General features: G+C 38.6%; 1 protein-coding gene across 2 annotated transcripts in view; it reads left to right on the forward strand.

Moving 5' to 3' along the window:
* Positions 1–530: 530 nt before the first annotated feature.
* anks1ab (ankyrin repeat and sterile alpha motif domain containing 1Ab) overlaps positions 531–14,586 on the forward strand; it is a 45,242-nt gene continuing 31,186 nt past the window's right edge. For both annotated transcript variants that reach the window (XM_062415921.1, XM_062415922.1), the window contains exon 1: positions 531–948. In XM_062415921.1, the coding sequence (XP_062271905.1) occupies positions 658–948 (291 nt within the window). In that variant the 5' untranslated portion in view covers positions 531–657. The remainder of the gene's footprint in view (positions 949–14,586) is intronic.

Consider the following 14,586-nt stretch of genomic DNA (forward strand, 5'->3'; position numbering starts at 1 on the left):
AAGTGGTGTAGGTTTTGTGCTCAGTTGATTTCAGGTGATAGTGATGAGTTTAAGTTTCTCAGACAAGTGCTGTGGATACATGTCGATGTATTTGTGTGTCTTTAAGGAGTTTGAACTTGTGTGTTTGCCATATGTAGATACGACTGGGATTATATCTATAGCTCTTGTTTCTTCTCATCCTTATTTCAGAGTCTACTGGGAATATTCTCTTCAAGGAATTGCATGACAACGTAGGATGTGATGAACAATGAAATATTTGGGTAGGAGAAAGTATGTAATAAGTCACAGCTGATAAGACAAAGGAGGGGGACTCTTTGAGGCAGCCCCTTCACTAAGGGGAGGGCAACAGGATACAACTAGAGGGTGGACCTTCATGATTGTTTTTGTGCACAACAAGTCTCTCACTTACATGCTCCCTTTCCCTTCAAACAGGAGTACTTTGTATGAGTTGGCGTCAGGCAGATCCCCCCCCCCCAGTCTACAGTATTTATATATTTCATTCTTTTGTCTCTTACAGCTACTACCATTAACTGGCTTTCCACAACTAGAAGTGTAAAAGACCCCGGACCACTCTCTGGACTGACCAGTGTCTACACAAGCCAGAACACTGCAGGAAACTGAAGACCCTGAGCTGCTGCACTTGGCAGCTCCAAAACAATGGCACAGTGCACGCCGGATGCCAATCCCACCAAGGTGGTCCAGAGTCCAAAGGCAGACGTTAAGGACTTGAACGAAGTTTCAGCTGAGTCTGCATCGGCAGCAGTCAGAACCAGACCTGCAGACCTGGGGCTGATTCGAAGTTTGTCCAAGTCGGACTCTGACTTGCTTGCTTCACCAGTAGGAGAAGAGGATGGAGGTCTGGCCGGCCGCAGTGGATCTGTGTCTAACTGCAGCTCTGGGCAGCCATCCATGGAACGCATGCCGTCCTTTGCCTCTGAGTGGGATGAGGTAATACTTGAGCTCTGGGGATGGGAAACAAGTGGGAGGGTGTAAGACGACAGAGGGAGTGGCACTGTCAGTGTTAAAGCATGGACAGGCTTTCAAGTGGAGTGTGTTATGTCCTTAAGAGAGTGTGTTTTGTGAGTGTGAATGTGTGAGACGGAGAAAAAAAGAGAGACCGATAAGAGGAGCAACTGGGGATTAGCAAGAAAAAAGAAAAAAATGGGCGAGGCAGCACATTTCAGGAGAAAGGAAGGAAGGAAGGAAGTAAAGAGGGGGGAGAGCAGAGGCGGCAGTATTAGAGCGATCAGGTCCCGCAGAAGCAGTGATAGAATATAGTAAGTTTACCCAGGCAGTCGGCATAGAGTGCCTGCGGGCGAGTGCTTGAATGCATGAATGGCTTGATCACTTGCACTGACCCCCCTGTAGCAGCCCTGGCATCCAAGACTAATTGGGCTTGTGCTGTCATTCCACATCCACTCAGTACATGTCTCAGGGGCCAACCCACGCCTCCACTGTCTCCTCCTGCACTCCTCTGGCTCCTTTGCTTCGTCTTGCGCCATCTACTTTCAGCCCCAAAAGCCTTTACTTGTGATTTTTGAGCAATTTGGAGTGTCAATGCAGCACACCCTGAAGCACTGCAAACAGTGAAATTAATAATACAGTAATTTCTTACCATAACTTCCAAACGCACTTAAATAGTTGAAACCTGTGGCTACAATGGCTGATGACTGACAAGATATGATTATGGCGCACAGCTTAGAGGCTAAATTATGCAATTTATTTATTTCAAAAGAGCAGGCTGGAGCATTTCCGACAATTTCTGCTGAGTTCTTAATCCCTATCACAATGATAAAAAGCTCACATTCAGGATGAATTAGGTTAGGTTGCAGCAAAATATCTGTCATACCCAACTAATATGCTAGTGAGTTCATTGTCTTGTGTTGCCATATGGAAATATTTAAGTGTTATTGTGATATAAGTCAACCTCAGTTTAGGAAAGCTTCTTGTTTATCTGTAATTGTTTCCATTGACTTAATGCGTTTCTGTCTGCATGTTTGACCAAAGACGCAAATAATATTCTTGAGAAAGTGAGTCACAGGACCGCATATTGCCTGGGCAGAACTGTCATGATTCCAAGGTAACATTTATCCTTTATCACCTTGGACTTGTCTCGGTCTTGTGGGTGTTTTGACATTGATTCGTATCAGTCGAGGCCACTAGACACCTTATTACAGTCTTTGGTTTCCAGGTCAGGGCACTCAACATGTCGTGTCTTCTGTAACACGGTCTTTGAAAAGAAAAGACTTCACATTTTATGATTACACACATATTATACATATTGGGTTTGCCTGATTCTGATATAATTTCAGACATAACGCCATTAGATTAGATAGTTTTTAGGCAAAAAAAGCTAAATACAATTAAAGGGATTAATTGTCCAACAGAATTATTATTAAATTATTATTAAAGTATAGAGAAAGCGTAAAGCAACATGTAGACCAGGTATACCAGGCAATAAACTTTACGGAGAGTACTTAGTTGAATAAATAAGTGAAAAATATTTTTTTTGTGATTTTTAACCCTTAAGTAAGCAAGGTGCACCAGAAGATACATACATACATTCTTGATTGAGCCCTGCTCAGGTCATGGTCACATGAACAGGGCACCGCTGAGGCAACATGTACCTGCTTCATCTTACAACAGGGGCATTACAGAGTCACTTCACAATACTTAGACATCTTGAACTTCTGCTTGGCTTTGAGTGCCGCTCTGAGTCATCTCCCCCCTGTCCCGTGCCTGCTCTCTGCTCCACCCCCCTGCTCTCTGACAGAACTGTTTATTCAGGCCATGTTGGGTGGGGTGTCCTGTTCTCAAGGGCATCCTGTTTTGCAGCTGCTCTCCAGTGTCTGTTTCTCTTCCAGATTTCAAGGGATTTGTTTGGGTTTGGGGATATGGGTGTGTGTATGTGGGGCGAGGGCAAAAATTGACTCCAGCCTGTGTGTGTATCTCATGAAGCGATCAGCCACCACCAAACATTAAAGCGATACTCACGGCTCGGGGAGGGGTCTGGGCTTTAGGTCACATACATAAACCCACACGTATGCCAGTACACACACACACACACACACACACATTTTCTTTGGTGCATATACATTTCCTGTTTTATTATTTCTGGCAGCTTGTGTAACTGCCGACGATTTTGAGGGGGGCTCATACAAAGAGAGAGAATATGTGATGAGACAGTTTATGTTTCAAAAATCATTAGGTGGCCTATTACAGGATGTAAAGAGAGGTGGATGTGGGACACCTCAAATCATGATCTTTTGTAGGTGTCATTTGTCTAATTAGTCTAATTAAATGAAACATTAATGGAAAATAGTACAAAATGGAAAACCTTATAGACATTCAGCACATCCACTACCACCCCTGTAATCGTAGGTGGCTGTATTGTCTGACTGATGGTCCTGATTTATGGAGGTGCATTGTGATGTCCTCTACCTGTCCTGTCAGCTTTTGTCAGATAAGTAAATCATTTTTTTGACATTAGACCGAGGCTTTTATGCGGATGCTGCTTCTGCATTACTGTATGATATAATGTATGATCAAAGTGTGTAGCCTAAAAACACCTTTTCAATTAAGTGTAAACAAGTCTACTACGTCAAGTGAGTCATTTATTTGAGGAAAATTGTTTGAAGAAGTTGCTTTACCACATTTGCAAGATTAATGTGACATTACACAAACATAGATATACATACATTAGATAAATCAATTTCTATTATTCCTGAAACTTTTTTAAACTTTCCGCATGAAATAGCCAAATCAATTGTTACATTTCATATCGTAGTAGTGTGAATACAAACAGAAAACAAGATCATATGTTGTTCAAACAGTAAAGATGGATATAATCTACTTCAAACTGTCAAATCAAAATGTCAAATTTATCCGTTTGTGCATGTAACATTTACTTTTTGCCTGATGAACCTGGCAAAATGGCCACACCGATGTGCTAACGATAACATTAATGGTAAATAGTAGCTAATCTTTTTGTGATCAAGGACAAGATCACACAGGGAAGAGCGAATTAGTAATAATAATGAACATATTAATAAAATCAATGAGCATGCTTTGCCATGTCAAACAGCTTTCCTGAATTATGGACAATTAAAGCCTCAAATTTTAGAGAATCTGATTGAGTTTGACTGAAAGGATTAATGTCAATGATTTGAATTAAATATTTGTGACTAGATAGAGACATACCACACATACGCTAAAGAGCTAATAATGATGATGTACATATTCCAGTTTTTGCAAATGGTTAACTACATCATGTGCACATTACATGTCCTCCTCCACAATAAAATTAGCTAATAGTTCATGTTACCATCCTACATATCAGGTTAATCAAGCCATCATTAATTTTGTCTTCATTTTTTAAAGGCTGTCATAAATATCAGTCATTTAGCAAATGTAACTGTTTCTCCTGTTAAACTGCTTTGTAGCTGCCATGGAGCAATTTAACATCCTCCTGTCTATGTTTGGCCACTTATCTACAGAAAAAGGAAACATGCGACACTAAACCACAAAATATATTCATGGATGCAACGACACTAACACTGATTTCTTTCTAGCGTTCTTTGTGTATTCACATGTTTTACAGTGGAGTCTTTCCCTTTTTCCCTTTTAAGATTACCACCACAAATAACCTTATTACGCAAGACTCCTGTATATTGGTGAGTGCACACTTACTATAAATAGAAATTGCATATATGATTAAGGTGCCTGACGTCCTCACTACATCTGTTCAATACCCAAAAGGCAAAAAGTTAACCACGACAACACGACCACATCTTACAGACGCTTGAGTGTCTTCATTCATGTGCGTACTCTAAACTTCCTGATGGTATTCCTGAGGTCATTACATATGCAAGCTTTTTAAGTGCATACAGTGTATGTGTGTGTGTGTGTTTTTATATGCTTCTTCACTTACTAATGTTAGTGGTTTTATATAAGACAAGTATAACGGGATTGGTCATGAAAATATCCACATGGAAAGGTTTCATGGGAAATGTAAAAAAATGTCTAATATTAATATTCTTTAATCTTTTAATATTAAATTTAAATTCTCAGATGTGCATGGGAATCTTTAAAGTATGGGGTTATTCAGAATTTATAAGGGACGATTTCCAAAGTATGTGTAAGCTGGTATATAATTCATATACAGAGCTACGGCAGAGTGAACACATTGCAAGATCTGGTTAGACAGTTGTGTAATGTGAATATGAGAGTAGGGGTGATGTTGATGGTGCTGGTAGGGGGATGGGTGGAGGTGGAGGCTCTGTCCTGTTTCACCTGCCACATTGCGTGTAAAAATTCTCACCAGGTGTAACACGGGAAACACTGCAGTGTGTGTGTCTGTGTGTGTGTGTGTGTGTGCCTTTAAAAATACAAGTTTGCTGGTTGAAAATAGCAGTGAGTAGATTTAAATTTAAAGGTACAGCCGTGGTGGCTTCTGCATCTCATAGCAGTGACAAACTATTAAAGGTTTGTATTACGCTGCTTAGTAAAGGAACTGTTTTTATGCCTCCGCGCCAGTGACAGACGTGGCTGAAGGTGTTATGTCGTGAACGCGATATCTCAGAAACAACTTACGGGAATTTCTTCAAATTTAACATCAACGTCCACTTGGACTCAAGGATGAATTGATTAGTTTCAGGTGGCCAAAGGTCAAAGTCACTGTGACCTCACATCCGTCCTATTCTCTCGTAACCCTAAACCCCGGAGGGAATTTCATTACATTTGGCACCAACGTCCACATGGACTTAAGGATGAGCTGATTAGAATTTGGTGGTCAAAGGTCAAGGCCACAGTGACCCTGCAAAAAATTCATAAACTAATTAGCTTCACATAAATGTCTAATAGGATAAAATGATGAGGTGATTACATTTTATATCCAAAAGTTCAAATGTCAAATTCACTGTGACATCATTATGTTATGCAAAAGAACTTTTCTAGACATTATTCAACAGCACAACTCAGTCTTCACTACAGATATTAGAAGAGTCTTGACACACATAGATTGACTGGTTGGCGGAGGCATACAACCCTGAGGCAGTATTTCTAGTTTGATATTAATAAAAATTCAGAAACTGAAATCTGTCTTTCCTGTTGTCATACGAAGAAACTGATGCTTCTCATTCGATGAAAAAACAGCATGCAGTTTATGACAAGCTTAGCTGGTCCGACAGCAGCTGCTTTTTATACAAATTACTGTCAGATGTGAATAATTTACATTTGGAAATCACATTATGTTGGAAGCAAATTACCAACCAGTAACTGTTTTTATAACAAGTTTGCAAAACAGTGATTATGTTCATTATCAACCTCCAAAGCAAAAACGGAAAGTGTGAAGTGCAGTGTGATGGATGATAGAATAAAGCCTTTTGCCTTTAACACTGGTGATGTGGGTTTGTGTCTTTTTTATATAATAATAGGAGTTTTTATAATACACAAAATAATCAGAGAAAAAAATGAAATGAATGTTTTTTTCACAAACACATTAATAAATCAATCTTTACACATCACTGCACCTCATTACATTTACAGTACACCATGATGGCTATCATAACTTCACTTTTATCAATCCCATTAGCTTTATATACACTGTGTGGCTTGAAATAAAACTCAAATAAATAAAAATCAATCCAAATCATGAGCACTGCTGGATAGAATTATGTGATCTGGGTCTTGTATAGCATAGAGCGAATGGCCCATCTGTCTTTATTGACAATAGTGAGGCAGTAATCCTTTTTCCAGACCAGCGCCAGTGAAGCAGGCAGTCTTTTGGGTTAGTTTATTATATCCAGACGTCATTTCCATTATTTGTTCTTTTTTGGGCTCACTGCCATTGTTTATGAACAGGAGACACTGGCACTTTTTCTGCTTCCTGTGTATCCCTACCTGTTGCCACTTCCCCAAGTGGGTCTGACCCTGTGTGTGCTGGTGTTAGAGCAGAGCCCCACCAACTGCAACCAGCTCTATAATCAAGACATCTACTTATACTCAAATCTGTCAGGATCCACACTGCCAGATCATAGCCTCTGCTCATTATGTCTCCTGTCTCGTCAGCCCTTCTTCCCTGCCCTAGACCCCTGCTCTACCCAGATTCCAGCTTCAAGCCTCAACCTCACGTTTCAAGCTACCTTTCCAAGCCTCAGCCCCAGTTTCTCAGCCTAAGCCTCCCTAGGCCTACATTCCCTTTCCCCCACCTTAAAATAAATCCCTTGTTTCTATCTCCACCTGCTCTGCCCTACGTGACAGGCTCAGTGGACAATGTTGTACTTTGTATCTTTAAAGCATATTGTTTAAGATTATTTCACATTACCTCCATCTTATTAGCTAGCATGGAATAATCTTGTGCCATTCTCTTGACCGCTGCTTTTATTTATTCTATTTAATTCTATTTATTCTATTTAAGTGCAATACCCTCCACATTGTGCTATCATAGCTGCATCTCTTTCTTTTTTTAAAAATAGCCGACTATGTCATCTTTTTAAGCTGCGTGAGTCTTATTTTTATCTGGTTGTCATGTTTTTATTGTCTTTAAAGCACAAAAGGAGTGGCACCTGTAATCTGATTATATGTCAAATATAATGACTATATAATGGGGGAAGAGAGATGACAAGCTAGATTAAAACACATGAGAGATAAATTTAGAGTTATCACATAGTTACTGAATTGCTACTATGCAGGTCTGAAAATGTAGGTGGTTGTATCCATGGCTCCATATCAGAGTGTCCTTAAGCATGATACTGAACCCTAAGTTACTCATAATGGGTGTGCATGCATGGGAAACAGTGTGCTGTAATTCGCCTTGGAGAAAAAAAAAGAAATTAATGTAAAGGGAGAAGAAAAATGTGATTGTTGGTGAAGCCAATTAAATTTGTTTATCCTTCGAAAGACATATGCTGTGTTCCAACTTCTTAACTAGATCAATCGGATGTTTAGCATGTGTTCCTCACCCTGGAAAAGTGACAAGATTTAGTATACTCAAATACACACTTCACTTTTCTAAATCTGCTTAACGTTTCATTGATCTAATAGTTGAACATGAGTGCCTGACAATAAAATCCACAAAGGAAATTGAGAAGCTGCTCACTCATAGCTCATCAGATCTTGAATGGTGAGACGGCTTCAGGAAAACCTCGTAAAAAGAAATTAACTTTATTCTTGTAAAGATTAATTGTCAGTAGTGTTACAAATCCAAAGTTCAGTTGGTAGGGCATGTCTTTTCAGTTGGTACAAACTGTGATATATAGTTGATAAATTAATTAGTCTAAATTGACAGAAAATTGATTACCACTTATTTTGATTATTGATTAGTACTGAGTCATTTTTTTTTAAAGATTACATGTAATTTTCATTCTATTGGCTGACAGGTGATCATCAATTAGCCAGTGATCTTTCAAGTCCTCTCATTGGATGATTGATTTTTTTTTCTAATTTTGGTTATACATTCATCCTGCCACTACTCAGGTGTGCAGAGATTTCTTTCTTTCTTTAAATAATAAATGTCAAAATGTTCTGGTTCTAGTTACATATATGTGAATATTTTCCGGTTTCTCTATTGTTTTATGACAGTAAACTTAATCTCTGTGGGTTGTGGACTGTTGGTCAGGACAAGACAAAAAATATTAGTTTGCATCTTGGGCTTCGGGAAACCTTGATGGACATTTAATCGATAAAGAAAATAAATTGTAAAAAATAAATCCTAAATTCTAACTGCAAAAAAGTACAATAATGATAAGCATGTTATATAGAATTAATGTGCAATAAGGAGTTGGGACACCACCTTCAGTACAATGTGTACTCAGACCTCAGCATTTAAAAATGTATTGATTGTACTTCACAGCGTCTAGCTGATTGTGATTAATCATGATTGAGGTTGGATATAGGGTAAAGAACTGGAAGTCACTGTTGTTGATACCAGCTGCTGGGATTGATTGTCTCAATAAGGGTGTAATGCAATTATTCCACAGTTAAATTATGCTGGCACTGTTTTCACCATTTTGTCAGTTCTCTCTTGCCCCCTTGCCATTTCAATAGAGACAACAGTGCACTATAACCTTCGGCTCAAAGTGACTGTCAGGAACAATCAGGGAACATTTTAAAGATACAGAATCAGTGGTAACAGCTGCCCTTTTATTGTACACATTCATGTCAGAGTAAATGATGTAAACCACTAAAAGTAGAACAAGATTTAAAATTTCCCACAAGAAATACAAAATGTATGGAGCCCCTCTGGTGACATGGTCAAAAGAATGTTTTAATTGTGGCCACAATATAGCTATAACGTGCGCACGAAATACTAATTTGTGGCCACAAAATAAGTATAACGTGCGCACGAGGTTCTATTAGCTGTAATATAGCAGTGTAAAACGGACTTCAGCAAATCAGGACCAAGCATAAAAACATCATCAAAGTGTTAACATAATGGTTTAAAGAATTATAGCACATTTCATCTGCAGGTAAACGTCAGACTGATCAATAATATAGTGAACTTTTAATCTTCTGTGATTTTATTGAAGGACAAATGTCCAGAGAACACTAAACACACATTCAGTAGGTCAGTCAGAGCAACAACAACCTGCAAATCACTACAAACTAGATTCTGATCACTGATAGGCTATAGGTTCCCTTGGCAACGTGATACATACAGTGAGCGCTACTGTAACTGCACGGCTTCGTCCAGTGGCATCATTAAACGCTGCGGTTCATATAACCTATGTATTCCCTCAGCTGAGAGTCTGACACACATGATGCTACTTTCAAAGGAGATGATCAGTGAAAAAGGCACCTTTTAAGCTGATTTCAAGCTGAAACTGTGAACAGAATTTTGTCCGGACGTAGGATATTGCAGGTTCTAGAGAAGGTGCGCTCGATTTGCTTACCCAGCTGTCCAGGAATTATGTTAATATTATTAATTAGTATTTCGTGCACACGTTATACCTATTCCGTGGCCACAAATTAGTATTTCGTGCGCACGTTATACTTATTTCGTGGCCACAAATTAGTATTTCGTGGGCACTCTATAGCTATATTGTGGCCACAATTTAATTTATTTTTTGACCATGTCACTAGAGGGGCTCCGTAAAAATGTGTAATTAATTGACAACACAGTCACAGTCAGACCAAATCCTAAAAGGATCCATGACCATCTTATCCAAAACCCCAGCCCCGTCGCCTGAATAAAATTTTGGTATTGTACATTTCTACAAACCTGAAATCTGAGATGTTAAATCTGTACATTGCAATATGTTTAATACATATCATATCAACTTTTAAAGTGATATAGGTCAGATTACATCTATATGAGCTGACTTTCTTGTTAGAAGGATGAGGAGTTTAAGTTTGCTGTTTTTCTCAGCATTAGATAGGTTTGGTTACAGGGAGGGTACGTTGGGGAATAGAAGGGCAGGACGTGGGAAGAGGGTTATGCTGACCATTAGTTTTGTTATAGTTTTTTCTTTTTGTTTCTCTTTTGTGTTCCTCTTCATATATTTTGTCTTTGCAGTGTGTTTATTTTGTTCTTTTGTATTTCTTTTTTTTGTCTGAGCCATCAGTTTTATTCCCTGATTTGTATTGGGAGGATCTGGAGTCCTTTTCACTTCTCACAGTCCATTCTTAGACTTATATGGCTGGTGATCTTGGTTTTATTAGCTGGAGTGTCAAGGGACTAAATCATCCAGTAAAAAGGAATACAGTTTTGGCTCACCTTGAGCAGTTGAAGGCTGGGCTGATCAACTTGTGTGATGTTGACCTGTGGCGTTAGGGTAATAGATGGTGTGGGCAACTTTTTTGTTCTCAATTTTAGCCCTAGGTTAGGGGCACTGCTGTCCTCATTGATAGGTGTATACCATTCTAACCATCCCTTACCGTCTCCAATAAAAATGGGCATTTTATGATTGTCCCGGTAAAAGGGGGACTCTGGTTAACATGCCCCAAATTCAGATGATGTTCTGTTCCTACTCGTTAAATCTCGATACGGGATTTCAACTGTTTCTTAGATGCAGTCCTAAACCACTACTCTCATAAATCCACCTCTCTTAATAAATCTGCCACTCATTAAAGCTTTTCTGCAAATTATGGTCTTTCAGACCTGTGGCATTTTCTTCACCCTACAGGGAGAGAGTATTTTTTTCATAGTTAATAGTTTTATTTCTAATTTAAGATCATGTACCTATCAAAGTATCATAATTTCAGACTATTCACCTCTCGTTCTTCAACTACCTTTCCCAAATTCAAATTTTTCAAGGAAGCATTGGAGATTAGATCTATTGTTGTTGAAAGGTGAGTGCTGTCTTGCCCATATTCCTGTGCAGATTACGTTTTGTGAGTACTAATGCAATTGGTGATGTCTCCAGTAAAACCAAAAGAGGGGCCATGAAAGCTTACATAAGAATAGAAATCATTTATTTTATTGCATTTAAAAACAAATGCCTGAGGCAGAAACAAATTGACATTTCAAATTTTCAGTTTAGATGCATTATATGCAAACTCTCCATCATCAGATTTATACAAGGAATGCTTAAAACTTCAGACAGAGTTTGACCTTCTCATCTCATCAGATTGAAAGCCATTTACTCAGGAGTAGGAGTATGTACTACGAACACAATGATAAGGCTGACAAAATGTTGGCTAATCAAGTGCGTGGTCTGAGGGCAAAACAAATCATCCCAGGAATTTATACAGCAACTGGGGAAATTACCTCGGAGCAGAAATGTATTAAAGACGAATTCAAATAATTTGTTTATTCAAAGTTATATACTTCTGACCGCAGTCCAAATAGTAATGTCATGAATAACTTCTTTAATACTCTGGAAATCCTTCTCTCTCCTAACGATTTGTGAGCTGACCTTGAGTTACCTATTATTCAGGAGGAGATCGTAGCTGCCATATCTTCTATGCAATCTGCCAAGTCTCCGGGGCCGGACGGATTCTCATCAGATTTCTTTAAAAAATGTACTAATCAATTGGCCCCATTTCTGTCTTCCCTGAGTCCTTTGAAACTGGCTCACTCCCTTCTTCACCAAACCATGCGTGCATCTCTCTCTTATTTAAAAAGGATAAAAATCCCTTGGACTGTACCTCTTACAGCCCTATCTCCTTATAAAATACTGATGTTAAAATCCTTGCAAAGGTTTTGGCACATAGACTTGAGACTGTTCTTCCCAAAATCCCCTCCCCCCAATCAAACTGGGTTTATAAAAATCAGCATTCATTCTTCAATATTCGTTGTCTATTTAATATTTTATACTCTCCGAAAGCTTTTGAGCCTGAATGTCTTATCTCTATGGACGTGGAGAAGGCATCTGATAGAGTACAGTGCAACTATCTTTTTATGGCCTTAGCAAAATTTGTTTTTGGTTTGAACTTCATCTCTTTGATTAAATCATTATAGATATCCCCTTCAGCCTTTGTTCTTACAAATGGTCAATATTCCAATACCTTTTAATTACATTGTGGGACCCATCAGCGGTGCCCTCTGTACCCATTCCACTTTTTTATTGCCATAGAGCCTCTCGCAGTAGCTATTTGTAATAATTAACAGATGGCTGGGGCGTGGAGGGGGTCATTGAACATAAAGTTTCCTGATATGCTGACGACTTGCTTTTATACATCTCTATGTGTGCCACTTCTCTACCTGCCACCTTTGAATTTTCAGGACTTTTCAGTCAATTTTCCGGTTACAAACTTAACCGTTATAACAGTGAAACTTTCCTGATAAACAAAGAAGCACTTGATCTACATTACTAAGACCTCACAATGAAGCTTGCCAAAGAGTTTTAAATATCTTGGTGTTTGTGCTACTAACTAATTAACTAGTTTAAATCAAACCTCTCTGTTTCACTTGACTAAGCAAAACACCTCCAAATGATAACAACTCACCCTCTCATTAAAGTTAATCTTTCTGCCAAAGTTTCTTTTTCTTTATTAATGTCTTCTGGTTTATATTCCTATATCCCCTTGATTCTCTCCATTAATAAGTAATGGTAAAAACCCCTGTTTACTGAAATCTTTCCTTTGGCAGCCTAAATCCGTAGGGCGCATGGCTTTACCTAACTTTCAATTCTACTATTGGGCGGCAAACATCCGTTGCTTACTCTACTGGGTACATTTTCACCTAGATCCTTATGTCCAGCCTGGGTCTCCATGGAGGCTAGTGTGGGCGGTCCAGTTTCTTTACCTACCATTCTGTATCACTTACCTCTGCCTCATAAATACCAAAAGGCATTCACTCCCTGCGAATTTGGACTCAATTTCGAAAAGAACTTTGGTTATCAGGCGCCCTCTCCTCGTAGTCCAATTGCAGGTAAGCATTTGTTTGTTTCATCCACTCTCAATGTCTCATTCCAGTTTTGGCATAATATGGAAATGTTTGACTTGATGTTTGGCTTGAAATGTTTTGAAAACCTCTTTCTTAATAATTGTTTCACATATTTTTCACAACTAAATTTGGTATACACAAAATACCTACAAGTCAGATATTTTCCTGCAACATCTTACACCCAGTTTCCAGAAAAAAACACTGTACAATCCAATAGACACATTTTTGTCTTTAAACCCTACCCTGAAAGGTTCAATGTCAACTCTATATTCTTCATTCCAAATTTAAGCTGCTCCCCCTTATAGACTGTTAGAAGTGCATGGGAACATGACCTAGATTTTAACCTGTCAGATGACATTTGGAACCTGGTGCTCAGTAAGATACATTTTTCCTCCATGTGCATGCACCATGCACATATACAGTTCAAAGTAGTACATCATATTCATATTTCCAAAACAAAACTCGATAAAATAAGTTTAAAAAAATTAATTTATTTCGGCAACATTCATGCACAACCTTTTTGGTCATTGTTTTTTATGGGTTAATATTTGTCTGCTTGCTGTCGTATGTCAGCGGGGTGCCTGGGGTTGGGTGAATGGTACCATGTACAAGGTAGCTATCAGACTTTACCACACTGACATTTAATAAATAAACCCAGAAAAGAGGAGGAGGGGTCAGATGGTTGCCTAGAAGCTTACATGGAGATTTGGAAAAGCATCAAAGCAGCAGGGAACAACCAACAACACTGGGTACTTTTAGCAAGCTGCTGGGACAGTTTTTTAAAATTATTATTTTAAATTTGAACCCAAGCCATGATCTTTTCTTAACCCTAAGCAATTCGTTTTTGTGTGTAAACCAAACCAGACCTTAACCTCAGCATTATCACATTCACCATTTGCTGTGTTTTGCCTCCAGTTTGTCTTAAGCCTCTATTTCCTTATTCTACCCAGCTCAACATTTCCAATTAAAAGTAATGAGCTCTTAACTTGTCTTATACATTCAAATATTCCTCTTCTGGTTAATTTTAGTATTTCAGGATTTCAACTATTCTTTCTTGGAGAATTGCCACATATATACTCTATATTTTTTCAGAGGCAGTGATGCACTTAATGAGTGTAGGTATAATAAAGCCTGTAGAAAAACACACAGGGGCTGACTCAGGGTAAAATTGTAAAAAAAAAAACACAAAAAAACAAAAAAAAACAAGCACACTTTCTAACATGATGAAGCCTCATTGATTCAAGTCAACAATTTGTAAA

Source organism: Scomber scombrus, chromosome 3 (genome assembly GCF_963691925.1).
Source record: "Scomber scombrus chromosome 3, fScoSco1.1, whole genome shotgun sequence".
In the NCBI taxonomy this organism is placed as follows: Eukaryota; Metazoa; Chordata; class Actinopteri; order Scombriformes; family Scombridae; genus Scomber; species Scomber scombrus.